Raw genomic sequence first — 25,700 nt, 5'->3', positions numbered from 1 at the left:
TAACTACTAGCAGTCAGTAGTGAAAAGATATAACCAGGTGAAGTGGAGAGGTAGTAACTAGCTAGATAACCCGTGGGTCAGCATCTCTAAAATAGGGATGTGTCTGTTGTTACAGGAAGCTAGAGCTGGGGGGAGACACCTACAGAGTCTGGAGCATGTGACAGAGAAGTGTGTGAACAAAAATACAAGTTTCCTACTGGGGTCCCACAGAATGTGGTATTACCAGACAGGGTTAATCTAGGGCTTTCCTTTGAGATAAAGGTATACTGAATGGGTTCTGCAGTTATCGCATGAAAATTGGTATAATACCGAATAAAAGAAAAGGGAAGTTTTCTTGTTTGTTCAATGAACACTGATAGAGCACCTGTGTGCGAGCCAGTGGGACAGGTGCTGAGGAAAACAAACAAAGCTGAGCTATGGGCCTGACTCACAGGAGCAATCTGGCAGTGGGCATCAGATCTCAGACACACTACAAATGGTGTCTCAGGGGCCCCGGGGAGGGAAGGATCACTTCTGATTGGCAGGATCAAGAAAGTCACCCGCCCCTCCCCCAGTCCCCTCCTTTTGGTTCTCAGCGTCCTTTGTGCTAATGTCTCGGTCTGCCGCGTTCTGGGCACTTGCTAGTCTTATCTTCCTCTGTAATTTGAGAAACAGAAGTGTGAGAGGGTAAGATCTTATAGCTCAGGTGCCTAATAAATATTTATGTGGAATTTATGTTTTTGGAAAGATTGCTCTATTTTGGTCCAGAAAAGTGGGAAAATTTGGGGGAGAGGAGAGCTAAGATGGTGGATGTAAGGCATTCTAATCAGAAGGGAGAAGCAAACGTACCAACAGGCAAATTCAGTTTGACTTGTCACCAGCAGGTAGTGCAGATGAGTTAGAAAGCAGGGCTTTACTTGGATTTAGTGGGACTGAATAAATTGAAATAAGAAGATAGTGTCACTGGAGTACAAGGTTAAAGCATCTGGACTTTATTTTAGAGGCAAGGAGGAACATCTGAAGGTTTGAGGGCAAGGAAGTGACTTGTTTTAAGCTTGACTTTGGAAAGATTAATGTTGTGACATAGTGATGTACAGAGAAGTCTGAAATTAGAGGGCTTTGAACAAGTGTGGGTACAGTGGGAGAGGGAAGGATGTCCTGCAGCGATGAAAGAGCTTGGACACTGATGGACAGAAGAGGAGTAAGTCCAAAACAATTGCTGGGTTTTTATCCCAAAAGATGGAGACAACTCCAATACAGTCAAGGACCTTAAAAAGGGAGCTGGAGGCCCTCTGTTAAGTCGATTAGTCTGATCAATTAAAAAGCCAAAATCATTTCCTATCTCTCTTTAGAAACAATTGGTCTACTCAGGCTTAACCAGAGCATTTGAAAGAATAATGAGAAACAGAGGGTATTACGTAGCATTAAAGGATAGAAGATCATCAAGTAAAAGCATCTGCCTCAAAAGATGGGGTTGAATGTCAAAGTGTAGAGAAAGCCATTTGGATATTTTCTTTACGTTTGTTTTTGGCGCTTTGGTCGGTAAGCAATCAAGATGGACAGAGATGCTATTCCAAAGAAGAAAGTCTGTAAGAACCAGAGTAGCTGAGCTTGACCATTCGTGACACCTTTAGACCTAAAAAAGAAAAAAGCAAAAGCAAAGTTTAAACACAAAAATTTAATCTTGTGGTTGAACAGGAATTATTGTCTTAAAAAAAATTTTGCTCCTTCCATCTACTCTCATTAAGTTTGAGAATTTTTTTTCGGCTTCTTAGCTCATTGGTTAGCTCATTTGTTTTTCATTCTTCTGATTTTCTGAAAAAAGGATTAAAATGGCATGTTCTGGGGGTGCAAGTGTTCAGAGGTAAAATTCTCCCCTGCCATACGGGAGACCTGGGTTTGATTTTCGGCCTGTGCACTACCCACCCCTCAAAAACAAAAAAAAAATTAACAAATGGTGCTGCAGTAATGGAATAATCACATGGAAAAAGAATGAAGTTGTGAGGAATGCAACGTTGTGAATGAACCTGGGGGGACATTATGTTATGAAAAATAAGCCAGAAACAAAAGAGCAAATATTGAATGGTCTCATTTAGAAAATACTTATAAAAAAATTGGGGCCTAAATTGTAAGCTTTTATGGAAGTCATATTTAGTCCGGAGCTATAATTGTTATTTATACATTTTGAGAGGCTGTGCTATATATGCATACCTGATATTTCACCGGAACTCTGGGTACCTGTGTGACACCTAAGACTCAGAGTAGGAGTTTTTTTTCTTTCTTTCTTTTTTTTTTTTGCATGGGCAGGCACCAAGAATCGAACCCAGGTTTCCAGCATGGCAGGTGAGAACACTCCCTGCTGAGCCATTATGGCCTGCCCTCAGAATAGGAGTTTTGCAGATCTGAAAATCAGCACTGCCACATACAACAACTGTTAAAGAAACTAAAAAAGAGATCAGGCTTCAATTAGAGATAAAAACAAAGCTGAGCTGGTCGAGACTAAGGTAAATCAGATTACAGAGGTAAGGCAGAACTTTCTATTTTAGAACTTCAGCAAAGGAAGAGAGAGATTTCTTTTGCCCAAAACCTAAATTTTCTGTAGCATATAACCTAACTCAACGTGTCTGGATAGGTCATTTAAACAACTCAAAAAAATGGAGCCCAGAAGGGGAATGAGGGCTTGTAATTCTGTATAGTTTAATATACGCCGGGATACATCCCAGAGTATGTTGAGCAGATAATTAAAAAGTATTTGCAAAGTCCCTTGATGGATGGGAGAAAAAAATATCGAGCTATTAAACTATACCACCAGAAAAACCCCTGGTAGGGTCTCAAATATTAGGCACTCCCAAGTCAATAGGCCAGGCCCTTGATCTTGAGGTTTGCTCTTGTGAAGCTTACTTATGTAGCAGAGAAGCTAAGCCTACCTATAGCTACGCCTAAGAATTACTTCCCGAGCACCTTTTTTTTGTTGCTCAGATGTGGCTCTCTCTCTCTCTAACCCCAACTCTACAAGTAAAATCTTTACCCTCCCCCCTATGTGGGACATGACATCCAGGGGTGAAAGTCTCCCTGGCAACCTGGGATATGACTCGCAGGGATGAGCCTGGCCATGGCACTGTGGGATCAACAATGCCTTCCTCACCAGAAGGGGGAAAAGATTGTAACAAATAAGGTATCAGTGGCTGAGAGAGTTCAAATAGAGTCAAGAGGCTACTCTGGAGGCTATTCTTATGCAAGCTTCAACTAGATATTGCTACTTATCATGGTTTGCCAAACCCCAATCAAAACCACTCCTGCTAACCCTAAAGAACACCTAGGGCTTTATTTAAGATTCTACAAAGGTCATACTAATGATTACCTTCCAGAATCCCACAACCTCCATATGGGTTCCCAGGCCAGACAAGTCCTGAAACCCACAGGGGCCAACCTCTCCAGAATATCAACTAGTTCCATCCCCCTATTCCATATTATCAACTGCCCTTTCCAACATGAAAAAGTTAGAATGAACATAGCCTAAATACCCCTAAAGATTGGGAGAAAGATCAAAGAAGGTGGAATGATAACAGAGAAGATAGGATTTAACAAGTGAGTATGACTGCTGAATCATTATATTGATATTTCTTTTAATCTCTAGTGTCTTGGAGCAACTGGACTGCAAAACTTAAAACTGTAGACCATAACCCAAACCAAACTCTGAAATCTGTTCTATAACTAATTGTAGTGTGCTTTGAAATTTATTGCTTTTTTGCATATATGTATATAAGCTAAAGCACATTAATGTTAAGAACTTCTCAATAATTTGTGTGAGGTAAGTGGGCATCCATATGGAAAAGAGTGAAGTTAGAAACCTCTCTTTCACAAAAATCAGTTCTAGGTAGATTAAAGACCTAAAGTTGAAAGGCAAAACTGTAATGCTTTTATAAGACAATGTAAAAGAATATACTTATGACCTTAATATAAACAAAAAAATAATAAATTTTACTACCTTGATAAACTTCTATTTATTAAAAGACACAAGAGGGGATATTGCACGTAACTGACAATGTACTTAAACTCAGAATAAACAATGCATGCCTACAAATGGATAAGAAAGGACAGACAATCCATTAGAAAAATGTGAGGGTACGGGAAAATGGATTAGTTTCACAGTTCTGAGGATAATACAGCAATATATATCAAAAGTGTGTGTTTATTTTTTAATCTCAAAGTTCCAGATATAGGATTTTTTTTAAGGGAATAAACATACGACCGAGCTAAGCTGTATGAAATTCAGGTTCAGTATTGCTTATAGTAATAAACAAACAAACAAAAAACCTGGAAACTTAAAAGTCCATTGGAGGAGGGATTTGTGAACTTCATTAAGGCAAATCCATGCACAGAATATTATGTACTCAACTAATAAAATGGATGAGGTAAATTTATATATATAGACATGGAAAAACAGGCATATGTGACAATGGAAAAAAGTTACAGAAGAGTTTATATATATATGTCTCTATACTTGTTTAGAAGCACATTAAATTGTTTATAATGATAAAAACTAACCTCTTAAAAGTGACTATCTTTGGGATTATGGGAGACTCACTTTCAATTTTATATGCTCTTGAGGCTTTAGCATATATCTAACTTTTAACAACAAACATGCTTACTTTTGAAATGAGCAAACAAGAAAAGTATTTGCATTTTGGAAAGTAAATTTATGTGATCCAAGAAATGCAATGAATATTAATGTTGGCCTGAAAGAACTACTATTAGAGTTATCCCCAAGGGAAAATCTAATTTTTTAGTTAAAATGTTATCAAGTCACAAGAAGTAAGTTAAGGAATTTTTTAAAGAAAAGCTCAACCTCATTTTGTAATCAAAGAATACAAATCAAGAGACTTCCGGAGAAGATGGCGGCTTAGTAAGACGCGCGGGTCTTAGTTCCTCCTCCAGAACAGCTACTAGGGAAGTAGAAAACGGTACAGAACAGCTCCCGGAGCCACGACAGAGACCAAGAAGACAGCGTACCCCATTCTGGAACAGCTGACTGGCTGGGAGAACCCGCTGCGGTGAGATCACCGAGGGGCGCGTGCTTCCCCAGGCCGGGGCGGCAGGCGGCCGGAGTCCTTTCCTCCCTCCATCCAAGGCCGGCTGGGAGAATTGGACAGGCGAGCCCCTCAAGCTGCAGCGGCTGGCGCCCTCCCCCACGCGTGGCCCCCTGGACCAGCTGGGAGAATTGGATTGGAGATCCCCCAAGCCGCGGAGACTGGCGACCGGGGTCCTTTCCAAACACGTAGCTTCCCAGTCCGGCTGGCAACGGTGGACAGGCACTCCCCCAAGCGCAGCGGCCAGCGCCCCCCTGCCACGCTTGGCGCCCTGGGCCGGCTGGGAAATTTGAATAGGCGCTCCCCCAAGCCGCGGAGGCTGGCGACCCTCCCCACGCGCGGATTCCAGGGCTGGCTGGGAGATTCGGATTGGCACTCCCCCAAGCCGCTTCGGCTGGCGACCCTCCCCTACAGCGAGAGTTTTCCAAAGTTAAAGGAGCCACAGCATCTTTGACTGGTGGGACCCGCAGACAGAGGAGCGCCACCTACTGGGCAGGATAAGAAAAACAGAGCCCAGAGATTTCACAGAAAAATCTTTCAACTTGCTGGGTCCCACACTCACGGAAATCTGATTAAATGCCCAGATGCCAGCAGCAGAAGATAACTGTACACGCTCAAAAGATTGAGAATATGGCCCAGTCAAAGGAACAAACCAATAGCTCAAATGAGATACAAGAGCTGAGACAACTAATGCTGAATATACGAACAGAAATGGAAAACCTCTTCAAAAACCAAATCAATAAATTGAGGGAGGACATGAAGAAGACATGGGCTGAACAAAAAGAAGAAATAGAAAAACTGAAAAAACAAATCACAGAACTTATGGGAGTGAAGGACAAAGTAGAAAAGATGGAAAAAACAATGGATACCTACAATGGTAGATTTAAAGAGACAGAAGCTAGAATTAGTGAATTGGAGGATGGAACATCTGAATTCCAAAAAGAAACAGAAACTATAGGGAAAAGAATGGAAAAATTTGAACAGGGGATCAGGGAACTGAATGACAATATGAAGCGCACAAATATACGTGTTGTGGGTGTCCCAGAAGGAGAAGAGAAGGGAAAAGGAGGAGAAAAACTAATGGAAGAAATTATCACTGAAAATTTCCCAACTCTTATAAAAGACCTAAAATCACAGATCCAAGAAGTGCAGCGCACCCCAAAGAGAATAGACCCAAATAGGCGTTCTCCAAGACACTTACTAGTTAGAATGTCAGAGGTCAAAGAGAAACAGAGGATCTTGAAAGCAGCAAGAGAAAAACATTCCATCACATACAAGGGAAACCCAATAAGACTATGTGTCGATTTCTCAGCAGAAATCATGGAAGCTAGAAGACAGTGGGATGATATATTTAAATTACTAAAAGAGAAAAACTGCCAACCAAGACTTCTATATCCAACAAAATTGTCCTTCAAAAATGAGGGAGAAATTAAAACATTTTCAGACAAAAAGTCACTGAGAGAACTTGTGACCAAGAGACCAGCTCTGCAAGAAATACTAAAGGGAGCACTAGAGTAAGATACAAAAAGACAGAAGAGAGAGGTATGAAGAAGAGTGTAGAAAGAAGGAAAATCAGATATGATATATATACTACAAAAGGCAAAATGGTAGAGGAAAATATTATCCAAACAGTAATAACATTAAATGTTAATGGACTGAATTCCCCCAATCAAAAGGCACAGACTGGAAGAATGGATTAAAAAACAGGATCCTTCTATATGTTTTCTACAGGAAACACATCTTAGACCCAAAGATAAACATAGGTTGAAAGTGAAAGGTTGGGAAAGATATTTATTTCATGCAAATAACAACCAGAAAAGAGCAGGAGTAGCTATACTAATATCCAACAAATTAGACTTCAAATGTAAAACAGTTAAAAGAGACAGAGAAGGACCCTATCTACTAATAAAAGGAACAATTAAACAAGAAGACATAACAATCATAAATATTTATGCACCAAACCAGAATGCCCCAAAATACGTGAGGAATACACTGCAAACACTGAAAAGGGAAATAGACACATATACCATAATAGTTGGAGACTTCAATTCACCACTCTCATCAATGGACAGAACATCTAGACAGTGGATAAATAAAGAAATAGAGAATCTGAATATTACTATAAATGAGCTAGACTTAACAGACATTTATAGGACATTATATCCCACAACAGCAGGATACACCTTTTCTCAAGTGCTCATGGATCATTCTCAAAGATAGACCATATGCTGGGTCACAAAGCAAGTCTTAACAAATTTAAAAAGATTGAAATCATACACAACACTTTCTCGGATCATAAAGGAATGAAGTTGGAAATCAATAATAGGCGGAGTGCCAGAAAATTCACAAATACGTGGAGGCTTAACAACACACTCTTAAACAACGAGTGGGTCAAGGAAGAAATTGCAAGAGAAATTAGTAAATATCTCGAGGCAAATGAAAACGAAAACACAACATATCAAAACCTATGGGACGCAGCAAAGGCAGTGCTAAGAGGGAAATTTATTGCCCTAAATGCCTATATCAGAAAAGAACAAAAGGCAAAAATTCAGGAATTAACTGTCCACTTGGAAGAACTGGAGAAAGAACAGCAAACTAACCCCAAAGCAAGCAAAAGGAAAGAAATAACAAAGATTAGAGCAGAAATAAATGAAATTGAAAACAATAGAGAAAATCAATAAGACCAGAAGTTGGTTCTATGAGAAAATCAATAAGATTGATGGGCCCTTAGCAAGATTGACAAAAAGAAGAAGAGAGAAGATGCAAATAAATAAGATCAGAAATGGAAGAGGAGACATAACCACTGACCTCACAGAAATAAAGGAGGTAATAACAGGATACTATGAACAACTTTATGCTAATAAATACAACAATGTAGATGAAATGGACAAGTTTCTAGAAAGGCATGAACAACCAACTTTGACTCAAGAAGAAATAGATGACCTCAACAAACCAATCACAAGTAAAGAAACTGAATCAGTCATTCAAAAGCTTCCTAAAAAGAAAAGTCCAGGACCAGACGCCTTCACATGTGAATTCTACCAAACATTCCAGAAAGAATTAGTACCAACTCTCCTCAAACTCTTCAAAAAAATTGAAGTGGAGGGAAAGCTACCTAATTCATTCTATGAAGCCAACATCACCCTCATACCAAAACCAGGCAAAGATATTACAAAAAAAGAAAACTACAGACCAATCTCTCTGATGAATATAGATGCAAAAATCCTCAATAAAATTCTAGCAAATTGTATCCAACAACACATTAAAAGAATTATACATCATGACCAAGTAGGATTCATCCCAGGTATGCAAGGATGGTTCAACATAAGAAAATCAATTAATGTAATACACCATATCAACAAATCAAAGCAGAAAAATCACATGAACATCTCAATTGATGCAGAGAAGGCATTTGACAAGATTCAACATCCTTTCCTGTTGAAAACACTTCAAAGGATAGGAATACAAGGGAACTTCCTTAAAATGATAGAGGGAATATATGAAAAACCCACAGCTAATATCATCCTCAATGGGGAAAAATTGAAAACTTTCCCCCTAAGATCAGGAACAAGACAAGGATGTCCATTATCACCACTATTATTCAACATCACATTGGAGGTTCTAGCCAGAGCAATTAGACAAGAAAAAGAAATAGAAGGCATCAAAATTGGAAAGGAAGAAGTAAAACTATCACTGTTGGCAGACGATATGATACTATATGTCGAAAACCCAGAAAAATCCACAACAAAACTACTAGAGCTAATAAATGAGTACAGTAAAGTAGCAGGTTACAAGATCAACATTCAAAAATCTGTAGCGTTTCTATGCACTAGCAATGAACAAGCTGAGGGGGAAATCAAGAAACGAATCCCATTTATAATTGCAACTAAAAGAATAAAATACCTAGGAATAAATTTAACTAAAGAGACAAAAAACCTATACAAAGAAAACTACAAAAAACTGTTAAAAGAAATCACAGAAGACCTAAATAGATGGAAGGGCATACCGTGTTCATGGATTGGAAGACTAAATATAGTTAAGATGTCAACCTGCCTTAATTGATTTACAGATTCAATGCAATACCAATCAAAATTCCAACAACTTATTTTTCAGAAATAGAAAAACCAATAAGCAAATTTATCTGGAAGGGCACGGTGCCCCGAATTGCTAAAAGTATCTTGAGGAAAAAAAACGAAGCTGGAGGTCTAACGCTGCCGGACTTTAAGGCATATTATGAAGCCACAGTGGTCAAAACAGCATGGTATTGGCATAAAGATAGATATATCGACCAATGGAATCGAATACAGTGCTCAGATATAGACCCTCTCATCTATGGACATTTGATCTTTGATAAGGCAGCCAAGTCAACTCACCTGGGACAGAACAGTCTCTTCAATAAATAGTGCCTAGAGAACTGGATATCCATATGCAAAAGAATGAAAGAGGACCTGTATCTCACACCCTATACAAAAGTTAACTCAAAATGGATCAAAGATCTAAACATTAGGTCTAAGACCATAAAACAGTTAGAGGAAAATGTAGAGAGATATCTTATGAAACTTACAATTGGAGGCGGTTTTATGGACCTTACACCTAAAGCAAGAGCACTGAAGAAAGAAAGAAATAAATGGGAGCTCCTCAAAATTAAACAAAATTAAAGTAGAAAGACAGCCTACACAATGGGAGACAATATTTGGAAACGACATATCAGATAAAGGTCTTGTATCCAGAATTTATAAAGAGATTGTTCAACTCAACAACAAAAAGACAGCCAACCCAATTACAAAATGTGAAAAAGACTTGAACAGACACCTCTCAGAAGAGGAAATACAAATGGCCAAAAGGCACATGAAGAGATGCTCAATGTCCCTGGCCATTAGAGAAATGTAAATCAAAACCACAATGAGATATCATCTCACACCCACCAGAATGGCCATTATCAACAAAACAGAAAATGACAAGTGCTGGAGAGGATGCGGAGAAAGAGGCACACTCATCCACTGTTGGTGGGAATGTCAAATGGTGCAACCACTGTAGAAGGCAGTTTGGCGGTTCCTCAAAAAGCTGAATATAGAATTGCCATACGACCCAGCAATACCATTGCTAGGTATCTACTCAAAGGACTTAAGGGCAAAGACACAAACGGACATTTGCACACCAATGTTTATAGCAGCATTATTTACAATTGCAAAGAGATGGAAACAGCCAAAATGTCCATCAACAGACGAGTGGCTAAACAAACTGTGGTATATACATACGATGGAATATTATGCAGCTTTAAGACAGAATAAACTTATGAAGCATGTAATAACATGGATGGACCTAGAAAACATTATGCTGAGTGAGTCTAGCCAAAAACTAAAGGACAAATACTGTATGGTCCCACTGATGTGAACCGACATTCGAGAATAAACTTGGAATATGTCATTGGTAACAGAGATCAGCAGGAGTTAGAAACAGGGTAAGATAATGGGTAATTGGAGCTGAAGGGATACAGACTGTGCAATAGGACTAGATACAAAAACTCAAAAATGGACAGCACAATAATACCTAATTGTAATGTAATTATGTTAAAACACTGAATGAAGCTGCTTCTGAGCTATAGTTTTTTTGTTTGTTTGTTTGTGTCTTTTGTTTTTTTAATTATTATTATTATTTCTCTATATTAACATTCTATATCTTTTTCTGTTGTTTTGCTAGTTCTTTTCCTAAATCGATGCAAATGTACTAAGAAATGATGATGATGCATCTATGTGATGATGTTAAGAATCACTGATTGCATATGTAGAATGGAATGATTTCTAAATGTTGTGTTAACTTCTTTTTTTTCTTTAATTATTAAAAAAATAAAAATAAAAAATAAAAATAAATAAAAATGAATAAAAAGAATGAAATAGGGAACAAAACCACAGATGTAATTAAATTTAAGAATATTACAAAAGAATATAATGAATAGCTTGATGACAATACACTCCAAAGCATGAGAAATGCTCAAGTTTGTAGAACGTATACATTATCATGGAGTGTAAAATAGAGATAAAGCAGCTAGAATTCTACTGTCCTTTCTGTTCACTATTCCATCCTTAGCATGTCTGATAGTAGGGTCTCAAAAGATATTTGTTTGAATGAATAAATAAATTTAGATACAGCAACTGCTAAAAAAAAAAAAAAGAATACAAATCAAAATGGCCAGACACCCTTTTCAACCAATCAAAATAGCAAAGAGATGTTTTCTTCCTCCCCAAATGACACTCTCATACGTTTTTAGTGAAAATGTGAAACCCTACTGAAAAGCAATTTGCAATAAATATCAAGAGCTTTAAAAGTGTTTCAACTCTTTCACTCAGTAATTCCACATTCAGGAATTTTGGCTAAGGTGGTAAATCAGAAACACAAAAAAAGTTTTAGAGAACAAATTTCTTTACTATACCTTATTCATGATAGTAAAAACTGGTAAAAAAGAGAATGTTCTGCTAGAGGGCTAGATAAATAAATTAAGGAATAGCCAATTAGAGGAGTAGTATGCAGGCTTTATTTATTTACCAAAAGATTTAAAAATACATAAGTGCCTAATTTTATGACTATGATGGATATAGTTAAGGACATAGTTCAATCTTATTTCTAGTTAAAAGGAATTCACCAAAATGTTACAATTAGTTATGCTGGATAGCAGGATAGAAAGGCTGCAAATGTACTACGTCTTCATGTATTCACTTGTTTAAATTTATTTATTCATTCATTTATCTCATAATTCAAAAAGATTATTCAGATTTATAGTGACCATGATATAGTCTAACATGTGAGACCAGAAAGAAATGATTTCAAGAAGATGATTAACAGTGATCTAGCCTCTCTACACCTGTTTCCCCCTCCACCCTTCAAAGAACTGTACAGCAGGATGCTAAATTTGACTCTTCTGGTTTCCATTAGAGATTGTACATGCCAAAAACAAACATGTGTCAAGTATTCCTACATTCTAAACTGAGGGGCTGGACTGCACATTTTGAAGCTCAGATTTCACCAGGCAGCTAAACAGACCAATTGGTAAGAGGCCCTAGAATGCTGCAGCACAGCCCACCACAGGTGAAGCCCAGAGAATGGCTCTGACAGAATCACTGGAAGAGTGTAGTTGAAGAATCCCTTGAAGAGTGTAATGAGCTCCCTGGAATTGGGGAGATGAAAGGATTAATATCTGATTCATGCTTATAAAGTTTAAAGACCGGTGCAGCCTGTCTGGCAGGAGAGCAAAGAGACCAGGCTGGGAATTGTGTGCTGTTCCAGATTTAGGAGGGACAAGGAGACAGCTGACAGTGAGCCTTACAGATCTTGTGGAAGGGCTCTGGATATAGGGGAGTTTAAAAGGGACCCATTCCCAGAGGCCCAAGTGGAGGGTAGATCCCCCCATTCCCAAACACAGATCATAAGGGCAAAACTGTAAACAGCTTGCTGAAGGAGGCACCCAAAGGAGCCACCAAGGGAAGGTAAGGGAAGGGGAAAGGGGAGGGAGAAGGGAGATGCCTAGTGACAGACAGCTTCCCTAAAATCCCATCAAAGCCCTTCTGGAGAGAGAGAACAAACCCCCACAGGACCCAGCTGTGAGACTGCAAGACAGCAGCCATTTAATACTGTGCCTTGTTCCCCTAACTATTCCCACCATCCCAAGGTACCACAAGCAGCTGCTATTAGTGAATAGGGGAAAAAAGGTAGAAGGGGAGAAGATATCAACTGCACCCTCTTGCCCACAACAGGTGCTTGAGCCCTGCTGGAAAGCAGGCGTTTTTTAAAAGATATTTTTATCGATAAAACTTAACATACAAACATTTTTTCTTTTTTTAAATTTTTTTGATACAAACAACCTACAAGCACATACATTCTTAACGTACAAACATTCCATACATGGTGTGCAATCAGTGGCTCACAATATCATCACATAGTTGTATATTCATCACCATGATCATTTTTTAGAACACTTGCATCACTCCAGAGAAAGATATAAAAAGAAAAAGGAGCCTCCTCCCCGTTCCCAGGGCGTCTTGTAAACACACCCAGAGACTGTCACGGAGCGGGAGGCTGACGCCGACGCCGCGAAGGGAGGTGTTTTGGGCTGCCTCCAGGGTTCGCTCTGCCATTCCTGAACTGATCCCTCCTCCCTGTGATTGTGGCATCAGTGAAGCAAGCTGTTAGGCGAGAGGAGGGGCCAGTCAGGAACAAATCCCCTTCTTCCTCGGGGCAGGGGCCGGGGGAGGGCGCGCCGGGCTGGGCAGGCAGACTGCCGAGATGGATGACAGTAAGATGGTTGGAGGCAAAGAAGCCTGTAAACGTGGTCTGACGCCAGCGAAAATTGACTTGAAGGCAAAACTTGAGAGGAGCCGACAGAGTGCAAGAGAATGCCCAGCCAGAAAAAAGCTGAGTTATCAGTCTTTAGAAGAATTGGTATCTAGTAGGCAAAGAGCCATATGTGCTCTCAGAGAGGAACTGGAAATGTACAAGCAGTGGTGCACAGCAATGCACCAAGGAAAAATCCTTTCTGAAATAAAGGCCCTGCCCACTGGAGAAGAACAGAATAAATCTCAGCAGAATTCAAGCAGGCACACCAAGGCTGGGAAGACAGAAGCTAACAACAATTCCTGGTGAAGATCACATAAAATGCTGATTCAGTGACTGAAGCCAATGTTCTGATTCCAGGGAGGAAGAATGGACAACACTGCACTTCTTGGTTCACTACCTACTGCTCAGTAGTCATCTCTGTAAATCTGCGACTTCTACCAAAATGTGTGATCTTAAATCTCAAATGATCTTGCTTTAACATTCAACATTTAGAAAATTTACAAACATTCAGACCTGTTCTGGTTGGTGTTATCACCCGTGGCATTTAACACGTTGTGATGCTTGAAAACACAGGAGCAGAGAAAAACGGGTTGAAGACTGTATTTTTGCACCGAAACTCCACATTACTTTATTGGTTGTTTATGTTCTTTCTGTGTAATTCATGTAATTGTGTGTCTGTGCATTTTGGTGTCCCCTCTTTTCACGTTTTTGATTGCCCGAAAAAGAGAAACCAAATGGGCTGATTATTGACTGTAAGTTCTCAGCCTTTATGGACCTCATCTTATTTCTTCTCTTCTGACTCATTTACTTGAATAATGTATATTTCCTTCATGAACCATGATTTCTCTGTGAGCCGTTCCAGTATAAGCTGTGAATACATATTAACAAATAAATACATTTCTATTTTTATAGTTCACAGTAGTATTACCTGTTACAGTGGACACGTTAGCAAAATGCTGCAAGAAAGGCCTCAAGATAGCCTCTACTTAAAACCTCTGTTGCTGTCTTCTTAAACTGTATTTATTTATACAGTTTATAAAAGTTTGCTACAGCCTCATCTATACTTGGGGAATAGTTTAGTCACATTTTATTTTTAAGCAAGAAGTAACATTTCAGCAGCATACATCATTTTGACAACCCAGAACATGTATGTATGTATGTAAGTATTTCTATTATACGTCTGTATAGGTATGAGGGGAGGGCAGGAGTGAATGTTCACACACATTTTCTTGTGTACTCAACTACCTCAGAGAACTTTTCTGAAGAAAACAGGAGGAAGCTAGCTGCTGAGAGCGAGTTTCTGCCTCAAGAGATCTAGAGTAAAATAAGGGACACATTAGTGATAGATCTAATGGCTGTAGCTGTAACCAGAACACGTAGTTTCTTTACTGACACAAGTTTCCTCATGAATGTGTTCTGAGCCAGAAAGAAAGATGCTATGGGTTTGCATCTGGTTCAGCCCTGGCCATGCCTCCACTGTGGAGTGGTGCACCAGTGCCGGGGTTGGGCCCTGCACCAGTGAACCTGGCCAGAGAATCAGAAGAAAAGAGCAGCTCTTTCCAGCCCCCATCACAGCTACACTTGTTTTCTTCCTGACTAACATATGGAGTGAAGCCTGAGGAATCAAGTTCATAAGATGATACTTGCATAGATCTAAGACTCTTGATTGTCCCAATGAAACATTATAACTCTCTTTTCCCCATAATTAAATCATGAGTTGTGTTCGCTGGTGCTGCTAAGTTATAATTGTCCTTCACACTAATGAAGCGAATATCTGGCTTCCAAACAAAAGGTTTTGTTATGAACTGGCAGTTTAAGAGGAGGCATCACACTCTAGATTGTCTATGAGGTGAAACATGAAATGGACCACAGAGTTTAAGATTATAAGGTACTTTTCCCCTTCACTCAGGCCATGAATTTGAATAAAGTGCCTTCCCTTAACATGAGTTCCTAAAGACTTCTTGCATTTAGGTTGCAAACTTAGAGCTCCAGTCAGGTTGTGTGACTACTGATATACCACTAGCCCAGCCTGTTGGGTCGCTGTGTTTCTTTTTGGAGGACTAAGGTTTAAGAGTATTTAATGCCTTTTTAGGATCATAAATACAGATAGATTAAGGACTGCGATATCTAGGCCTTTAGAATTTAAGTGTTTTAAATACAGTGTTCAGATTGCAGTGGGTATGTTTTTGCCATCTGTTCTATCAATCGTCTATTTTTATTTTGCAAAGCATCCCAAGACTTTGTTGCTTTGTTCAGTACCTTTTGAATTCCTCAGAAGAGTTATTTTCAAAGCAAACATTCCAAAATGAATGTGGCTAGTGAACAGAAAGTCTCCATTGTGCTTGAAGTATTTCTCCTCTGTTTCTAATTCTAAATTAAAGGGGTATTTGAGCTTTCTCTTTCTCTCTCTTTCTCTCTCTCCCTTTTTTTCTTTTCTTCTTTTTTTTTTTGAGGAAGCTTCATAAGAACAGTGTCTATGTCCTCAGGTAGAAGATGTGTAATTTGGGGTAAAGGTGAATTAAAATTTATTTGAGTTTATTCTTAAATCTGTCTATTTGGTCATTGGGAATACATCAAACCACGAGAAAGTTCCTTGGTCTTAAAAGGAATTATTTGATTGCTTTGGGTATTTGGCCACTCTGAAGCATGGTGATAAATGTCAATGATTAAAACACCTGGAGCATTTCCTTCCCCATTCCAGGTAAGAAGCAGCATACTGAAATCCTGGCATCTCTCACTTACCAGTAATGATAACAAAAGAGCTGAGAGAAAGGAAGAAAGTGAGAGTGTTAGTGAGCTCAGTCCCTCCGGAACAGTGCTGTTCTCCTTTCTTTCTAATTAAACAAAGTAATGTGTTCTCTTTCCTTTTTCCCAAATAAAGAAAGATAAGGAGAAAATTCATTTGGGCTTCGACCAGTCATATTCTGTCATTAATTTAGCATACATCTGCTACTCCTGAGAGCAACTACATATATTATGGAATAAGTTTGACCAGGCCAAGTTTTAAGATATAGTCTAAGTTCTTTAAAAATATATCTTTCCAATATCTAAATAAGAATGTCTCTTACTGTATCACTATTTACCAGCTAACTGACAATATTTATCAGCAGCACCATTTAGCATTGTATATTATCATCTTTGAATTATGAGCGACCTGATTTGGCTTACTGCAAAAAGCACAAGTTTAAACTGGACTTTCCTTTGGTTGATACAAAGCCAAGGAAAATTTAAAACATAAATGCCATATTTCACAAGAAATCATTTGCATATAACCAATTACATATTTAATTTTAACGGGGACGAAGATTATTGTTAAACCACATGGTGTTTGGGGCATTGGAGGCATTTTTCTTTCTCTGAAGAGCCCGGTACAATTATATTTTTATAAAAAATAAAATATATATCTAAAAAAAAGAAAAAACTCATACATGCCATACCCCCTTGCCCCTCCCTCTCACTGACCCCTAGTATTTCCATCTAATCCACTATATATATTTTTTAATTTTAACATTCATTTCCCTATATTTATTTATTTTTAATCCATATGTTTTACTCATCTGACCCCACCATAGATAAAAGGAGCATCAGACACAAGGTTTTCACAATCATCATCAAGAAACATGGCTACTGGAACACAGCTGTACAGTTTCAGGCACTTCCCTCCAGCCTAGTACCTCTTAATCTAAAAAAGGGATATCTATATAATGTGTAAGAATAACCTCCAGGATAACCTCTCAACTCTGTTTAAAATCTCTTAGCCACTGACACTTTATTTTTTTTCCCATTTCTCTCTTCCCCCTTTCAGTTGAGGTTTTCTCAATCCCTTGATGCTGAGTTCCAGCTCATTCTAGGATTTCTGTCCCACATTGCCAGGGAGGTTTACACCCCTGGGAGTCATGTCCCACATATGGAGGGGGAGGGCAGTGAGATTGCCTACTGTATTGGCTGAGAGAGAGAGATAGGTCACATCTGAGCAACAAAAGAGGTTCTGTGGGGTTGACTCTAAGGCCTAATTTTGAGTAGGCTTAGTCTATCCTTTGCAGGGATAAATTTCAAAGGAATAACCTCAAGATTGAGGGCCTGGCCTATTGATTTGGTTGTCCCCACTGCTTGCAAGAATATCAGCAGTTCTCCAAATGGGGAAGTTGAATTTTCCCCCTTCTCACCATTCCTGCAAGGGGACTTTGCAAATACTTTTTTATTCACTGTTCAAATCACTCTGGGATTTCTTGGGATATCCCTCTGGACAAACCTACAAAATCTCATGCCCTATTCAAGGTTCCATGTACTCATGGTGTTCAATTAAACTGTCCATATAAGTTCTATTAGGAAATGCACTAGTCAAAATATAAATTTCATACAAACATTCTTAACATACAAACATTTCATATGGTGTACAATCAATGGCTCACAATATCATCACATAGTTGTATATTCTTCACCATGCTCATTTTTTTTTTTTTTACATTTTCATCACTCCAGAAAAAGAAAAAACTCATACATACCATACCCCCTTACCCCTCCTTCTCATTGACCACTAGTATTTTCACCTACCCTATGCATTTTACCATTTGTCCCCCTATTATTTGTTTATTTTTTATCCAAATTTTTTACTCATCTGTCCATATTCTAGATAAAAGGAGCACCAGACACAAGGTTTTCACAATCACACAGTCATACTATATAAGGAAAGCAGGCATTTTGAAGTTGATGATAATTTACAGTTTAAATAAGTAGAATGGAACTCAATAATATCAGAGAGTGACTAGAAAACCAATGATCAGCCTGCAGTTTCATCCAGGGCTGGGGTGGGAGGCAGAGAACAAGTTACAGGGTGAGGTACACTTGGAGAGGGTTGAGAAAGAACAAAGTTTCTTTTTGCCCCTATCCTAGAAAGTTCAGCTTGTTAAGTAAATCAGAAGAGAGAGTAACATGATCTTTTTAAAGCACTTAGCAGGTTTGGCATCATAATATTGTGTTTTCCACTTTCAGAAGTAATGCACAACAATAAAGGTGATAGTTAATCTTAACTGGAAAAAATATTAATTCCAAAGCAATTTGATGTTACTATAACCATCCTTTTCATTCCCCTATACTTTCTGTATATGTTAAAGTACAAGTGTAAAGAATTTTTTCTGGGACTCTCATGAAGTGTTAACCTACACTGGTGTGTGCTGGGTAAGGTCTGGTTTGGTGATTTTTAACTTGTGTTACACCCCAGAATTATCTGTACAGCCTGGAAAAATAAAGGATTTCGACGTTTGAACTCAGACCTACTGAAGAGTATCTCTGGACCTGGAAACTGGACATGGACACTTTGAGAAAGCTCTTCAAGTGATTCAGTCGTGAAACCAGGCAGGACTGAGAATCATCTACCTAGGTCAATAACTTAGCCCTTATTCAAATTAAAAGGCAGATTCCTAATCTTTATTTTAGTTGCGGCTATACAGATTTTTTTTTTAATGACAAAAATCATCTAAATTAAATACCTAAATAACTGATTAACACAAATGAAAATACTTCACTTATCAAATATTTACTGAGTGCTCCTCAGGGCCAGGTTCAGTATTAGGTGTGGGGATTCAACTCTCATCCTGCAACTGCATGAATTACTTAAGTGTGGCTACTCCCAACTTATATGAGATATCCAGAGAAAGGTGATGGAGTCCTGTTACAAAGACTTACTTGCACAATACCATGGCACAAAAGGACTCTCCCAGGTGAATCAGCCAGATAAGCCAAAACCTGAAACAAAAAAAAAACCGTCAATCTAGTTTCAGTTGATGTTTATCTGCTCATGAACTCTAACCCAGAAACCTCAAAGAGAAAGGCACCTAAATGCGAACTAGCATAACACTTAGATATCTAAAGGCAACTACAGGCCTTCAAGGTCTCCAGAGACTGCAGCTCCTGTGTCCACATGCTGTTTCTACAGTTCTCCTTACCACAGCGTGCAGGACGGTGTGATGGGTCCACCAAATACTGAGTAAAGGGGCCCAGGGGTCCAAGGCTTTGATAGGGGATACTCTGAGGCCAGAACACAACCCACTGAAAGAGAACCAAAGGCACAAAATACTTATTAGGTCACTTAGATGAGCAAAATTTTGCATTTGAGAGAGGCTACGAAATAACTCTGATTCTACAAGACCACACACATTCAATTTGGTAAACAAATGCAGACCAAAAGCAAACAAACAAACAAAACAACACTCTGAATAAAATCATCTGGGGTGTGGCTCTCAACTTCTATTTCCTAAAAGCTACCCAAGTGGGAGCTATATGCTTAGGAAATTATGTGGTTTTATGACTCAGTGCCCATGGTGGATGATGCCTATTCTTGATGAATTCCACCAAAACAAGTTGTAACTTCTATGCTCAGGTAGCTTCTTTACTGGTGAAACTCTAGTTTGAGCCAAACCCCTGTTTAATTTAGAACCCCTTTCTCTTCTTTGTTTTTCTATCTCTAAAACCAGGAATGATTCACTGTGCAGAATTGGGAAATAAGTGACATCAGGTTTGTGAAATGTTAATAGAAACTGCTTAATTACACAGATTTTTGTAATCTTAACCCTTTCTGTGTCTCTGTGTTGTCACCTTTGCAGCTTGGGCTTCTATGAGAATAATGAAATGCAGTATTCCATTCACATCTCAAACTAGAGCACTACTGTCTCTCTTTCGCTGTTGTTTCACATTCAAAATTATATAAAGACAAAATATCACTGAATTCTCCCAATCAATGGGACATGACAAGGGCAGCATCTGCTAGGTCCACAATGTTCCAATCTGAAGTCCCTCAAAGTTTTTCTCCATCTACATTCTAACTAGTCACAGACATAGAATTATACAATAGAAATGTACCTTTTTAATTTTTCAGTTCAACACCTCCATTTTACACATGGGGAAACCACAAAGGAGGTGGTCAGATTCGACACCAACAAACATAATGCCGTGGGCATGACAAAAACATATCTAAGCCCAAATCTCCAGGGTCTCCTCCGCAATATCCAAATTCCTTGCCTTCCTTCAAAATTAACCCAATTTTGCCCCAACGCGTCATTCCCATTATCATTTAAGCAAATTTTTGTCAGCCTGGCAGTCCTTGCTTTTTCTCTCAGTAGAGATCCCCTGTCTTCTTGCTTCCACACCTATACCATAACAGGCCTCTCTAGCCTCTCTTACCAATTAGAGGCATCTCTCAGACCTATTTCAGGTTGAGTTCCAGACCACTGCAATAAAGTGAATATTGCTTTTACACTACAATGTTTACTCTAGACTGTAGTCTATTAAGTGTGCAATAGCATCATGTCTAAAAGAAATGTACATACCTTAATTAAAAAATACTTTGTTGTTAAAAAATGCTAACCATCAACTGAGCCTTTCGCGAGTCATATTCATTTTGCCGGTGGAGGGTCCTGCCTCAGTACTGACGGCTGCTGACTGAACAGGGTAGTTGATTGTTGAAGGCTGTGGCCCTTTGCCTTTTCCCTCTGTGAGCTCTGCTCAGGCTTAGTTAAGCAGCGGCCAAGCTACGCCTACTCTAAAGCAGAAACCGTTTTTTGAGCCCCTCCAACATCTGCAGTACACTGGTAGCCACGGCAACCGCCCGGAGCGCAGGCGCAGAGACCTCTCCCACTGCGTCCCGGCCACCCGACCTACGAGGGGCTTGGAAGACCAAAACACACGCGTCGCGCCGCCTCACGCCTCACCGCGCAGTAACCCAGTGCCAAGGCCGTGACCAGCGAGGGCAAGGGTCTGGCCAAACGGAAGTAGGTGGTAGTAGCCCGGCCAGCTTCCGACTTCATCACCACCATCTTGAAAGACCTAGAAACCTGAGTCGCTGGGTGGGGAGCGGTCATCGCCCTCAAGTAGGGAAAGCCTGACTAACCGGTACTTCAGGGCGTGGAGCACCTGCTAATGGCCCGGGAGGACAAGTGCGTCCGCGTCACCCTCCGGGTCTGGTATTGTCCCTCCCCGTACTGAGCGCTTGGGAGCCGGGAGTGCGCCTGCGCGATCCCTCCTCGCCTAGTAGGGGACCCTGCGCTGAAGGGAGTGCCTGCTGCTCTCGCGGCGCGGTGCCTCTTACCGTGTAGTAGCCCAGGATGAGGGTTCCGACCGTCAGCCAGAAAAGACTGACCCTCTGGAAGTAAGCCGCTTCACTCGAAACTGCCCTCATTGCGGTAGCTTCTTCTGGACTGAGCAGCCCCTCGCCGTTCCGGACTGAGCGGAAGGCAAAGCTGGAGCGGGGTCTTGGCTGACGCTCCCCGCTAGCTCCTTGCAAAGAGGGAGGTAGAAACTCCTGTGGCTAGAGCGAGTCACCGCCTCTCCCAGCGCTGGTGAACGGACCTTGGAATCTGGCACTGAAACGTTGGCTTAGTGGGCTGGGAAAATATTAGATTAGATAGTACTCCCCAACTCTAATAGCACAGCTCTTTGCTGTACAACGTGGAGAATAACTTTCTTCCTAACGAATAAGTTAAGACGTATGGAACCATAGAGCAATGCATGCTTACGGGACTGGAACAGAGTGCCTGGGTTTAAATGCTTGCTCGGCCACTGTTTGTATAATAAACATAGACTTGTCTTTGCCTCAGTTTTCCTGTTTGTGAAATGGGGACATATCAGTTCCTGTCTCAGGGCTTTTGGGATAGATTAGATGAGTTAAAACCTGTAAAGTACTTAGAAAGTGTCTGGCACATAGTGGTTTCGTTATTAATATTACCGATTGACCGTTTAGTGTATGTCCCTGGCTCTGTTTAGTGCTGCACGGTCAATGCTGGTGCTATTTTAGGAGAGGCATAGGTCCAGTGCAAATGGCTTCTTACTAGGGTTCATGAGGAAAGTAAAATTTCACGTGGGCCTTAAAAATGGGTAAAAACAACAACAACAATAAAACCAATAGCTGGGTTTATTAAGCACTTAGTACGTTGAAGGCATTGTTCTAAGCACTATACAAGGATTAGCACATTTACTTTCCGAAACAACTGTATGCAATAGTTAAATCAACTACCCAAGCTCTTAATGCATAAGTGGGTAAGAGAAATTGAAAGCCAAGTGGTAGGAGAGTGGTCCAACTCCAGAGCTGGCACTCTTAAGGAATATGCTATTCCTTAATATAGGGTGTGGAATACTCTCAGTATGTCTTCACTTGGCATGGAAGCCAGCCATGGTTCAGTTTCCACATTTTTTACATTATCTCTCCAGCCTATCTCTCCAGTGTGGACTGTCTCAGTTGTCTACTGGCACCTCTACCAGGTATCAAGTCGCACCCGAAAGAGAGAGTCCTCTATAGTTTTCCATAGTCAATCCTCACCGAGGATCCCCTATTTATGTTAATAGCGCTTTTGTTCCAAGTGCCCAGACCCCCAGCTTTGACTTTTCCCATATCTAGTCGCCTGCCAAGAGTACTATTGATTGGGTGCAATGATATTTCACCCTTCTGAATTAAACCATGGTTGTTTATTCTCTGCCAGAAGCGCCACAAGAACTTTCCACTTGGAAAACCCACATGCAGTTCCTTTATTGAGTTTGCCCCACAATTCAAGTCTTGAAGAAAATAGTTTTGATTATTTGTCCTACCAAAACTTTTCAAGAATTTCCCTAACTTTAGGCTATTGTTTTTCAGTATTTCACTTCAGTTGTTAAATGTGAGAGAGAGTTGAGAAATATTTCATGTCGGAATAACATAGCTTGGAGAGGCAAAATGGCTTAAGTCAAAGGACTCAGGATTCCGACTCTGGGGACCTGGGCTCTAGTGTCGTATCTCCTATGATCATCTCTGAGCCTAGCAAGTTGCCTACTGTCCTGTGACTGCCCAGCTCCACGAGACCTATTTGAGGTGTGGAGTGCTGCGGCCCATAATCAAAGGGTCTTAACGTGAGCCTGCCACACATCCATGAGGAATCCAGAAGAATGTACCAGAATATCTTAACTCAGATGTGAATAGTTTATGTCATCAACAACAAGCCCAGTCAGTTGGAGATTCAGGAGGGGCCCTCTCTTCTATCCAACTCACTCCCTGCGTGTGTGAGAGGATGGCCAACTTCATGATCTGCCAGACATTGCCATCCTCTCTGGATTGGCAGAGAAATCTCTCACTCTTAGACATACTCTTTTTCTGCTGTCTGGATACTTTAATGACCCAAACATGGAAAACAATGAAGAAACTGGGAAAATAATTTTAACAACCTTTGAGGCAAAATTAAAAGCCATAGAGGGGAAAGATTGAAAATTTAATTGCATCTAAATTAAAAACATCATTCTTTTGAAAGATGCCAGAAATAAAGTTGGAAGACCTGGAAGAAGGAATTTTCAACATATATAATAGACGAATGAGTAAAACGTATGTATTGCACATCCTCAAAAGAGAAAACTTGAATGACCAGGAATCATGAAACATGTTCTACCTTACTGCTACCTTACTGTCAATTAGAGAAGTGCTAAATAAAAATAAGATATTTTTTCCCCCATGAGATCAGCCTACCAGGTATCAAGCCACACTATATAGTGCTATAATAATTTACAAATGTTTGTTGTTTTATACATACATCAACAGATTCTACAGAAGGATCTGATACACACACACACACACACACACACACACACACACACACAACCATTTATTTTATGTTAAAGGTAACATTTCCAAAAGGAATAATAAGTTGAACTCTTTTACACCTACATCTAAAATACAGACATACATGTAGTTTTTTTTTTCTTAATTTTTACTTTTTAAACTTTTAGCCAGATCAAGTAAACCTAGAACTTGATGTGAAACTTCACAGGAATATTATTTCATAGAGATACTGTTTTTCCCAATATACTAAGCCAGGTCATTACATAACATTAAAAATCAACTAATGGACTACACAGATTTTTTAAATAATCAATTTAATTTTACCTGACTACTGATTTTATTTATTGCTATGATATATTTTAATAAACATTAAAAAATCATTTTATGTTTGAATTAAAAAAGAAACCTTTTCAAATTAAGGAGGAAACAATGGATTATTCAGTAAATTATTGTAGGACAGCTGGTTATCTATCTGGGAAAAAACATTTTAAATTTATTCCCCCCACTTCCACCTCCCTACACACAAATACATAGATAATGAAGTATCACAGGATAGAGAGAATATCGTACCCCTACAAGAGTTCAGATGAGATGGCTGTAAGAGCAGGAGGGCGTGAGCTGAGATGGAGGGGGGAAAACATGCTTTCCCAGGATCAGAGAAAAGGGGGAGAGCATTGTAAACAAAAACAAACTTAAGAAAATACGAAAAGAACTGTGTGTGTTCAGAGAATTAGGAGCATTTGTTGTTGCTAAAAGAAAAATTGTGCAGTAGAGTAAAGAAAGATGATGCTGAAAAGACAGGTAGGATGCAGATCATGAAAGGTTAGGTGTGAAACATGTTTTGATTTAAACCTTAAGCAAGGTGATTCAGAGAAGGCTTTTTTTTAAAAAAAAGTGGGATGTGTTATGATTGCAGAGAGTATACTGGATGGAGGTAAACGTGGAAGCAGGGCAAGAAGTCAAAACAGAATCACCACAAATTGATTCAAAATAGCCAGTACTACTTAGGAACTGACAGCTTTTCTAACCTCCTTTCACCTACCCCTTCCAATTTGGGACCAGCTGGAGAAAAACAAATATGTTTTGCTAACCAATCATATAGGATACCCCGCTTGTAGTTGGCTTGCCTCCATCTTCCTAAGACCAACAGCTTCCAAACAGGACATACCAGAAGTCTTCCTCTTTTCCCACTAAAATGCTTTCACACTCTTGGCTGCTTTGAGTCTCTGTCAAAAGCAAATGATGGTAGTGATGCCCTTCTATAGCCAGTTGTGAATAAAGTCTTTGTTTCTTCTCATCTGGGTGTTCTTTGTTTATTTCTACAGCAGAGAAGATAAGGCTTGATAGGGGAGTATAATGGGGAATGGAGAAAAGATGATATCATTCAATCAAAATATTCAAGAAATATTTCTGAGGGTCCATTTAGTGTCAGATACTGTGAAATAAAGCTGAGAACAAGACAAATGCAGTCCAGGCTCTTACGTTGGGTAAAATGTAGTTCAGACAAATCAATCGAAATTTGATGTCTAACTTGCCCAACTTTTCAAATAAGTACCTGTCTTATCCTTAAAGTATGAGATCTCTTATTCAGGGGTTGCAAACAGAGATGTCTTCAGGGCGTCGATTTAACACATGAATGAAGAGGGCAGGGATAATCCAATAGGGTGTGGGAAGATTGAGGGAGCAGGAGTGTTTGTCCTACTTTAAAAATCTTGCAATTCAAATAATGA

The 25,700-nt window shown here is 39.6% G+C and overlaps 1 protein-coding gene and 1 pseudogene across 3 annotated transcripts; one reads left to right on the top strand and one right to left on the bottom strand.

Annotated features, from left to right (window-relative positions):
• Positions 1–948: 948 nt before the first annotated feature.
• Positions 949–21,369, bottom strand: LOC143653624 (transmembrane protein 254-like). 3 transcript variants are annotated; one of them, XM_077124771.1, is made up of 4 exons: positions 21,104–21,369; positions 19,318–19,445; positions 19,083–19,142; positions 949–1,615 (listed from the first exon to the last, which is right to left on the bottom strand). In XM_077124771.1, the coding sequence occupies exons 1-4, from the start codon at positions 21,251–21,253 to the stop codon at positions 1,495–1,497; spliced, it is 459 nt and encodes a 152-aa protein (XP_076980886.1). In that variant the 5' UTR covers positions 21,254–21,369; the 3' UTR covers positions 949–1,494. The 3 variants fall into 3 exon arrangements, 1 of the variants encoding a protein (XP_076980886.1); XR_013161404.1 differs by lacking the exons at positions 19,318–19,445; positions 21,104–21,369 and adding an exon at positions 20,723–20,882; XR_013161405.1 differs by lacking the exons at positions 949–1,615; positions 19,083–19,142; positions 21,104–21,369 and adding an exon at positions 20,723–20,879 and having other exon boundaries at positions 19,345–19,445.
• Positions 13,307–14,252, top strand: LOC143653622 (cAMP-responsive element-binding protein-like 2 pseudogene; annotated as a pseudogene).
• Positions 21,370–25,700: the final 4,331 nt, after the last annotated feature.

The sequence above is a fragment of the Tamandua tetradactyla genome, chromosome 13, assembly GCF_023851605.1.
Source record: "Tamandua tetradactyla isolate mTamTet1 chromosome 13, mTamTet1.pri, whole genome shotgun sequence".
NCBI lineage: Eukaryota > Metazoa > Chordata > Mammalia > Pilosa > Myrmecophagidae > Tamandua > Tamandua tetradactyla.
This window is presented reverse-complemented; position numbering and strand designations above follow the sequence as displayed.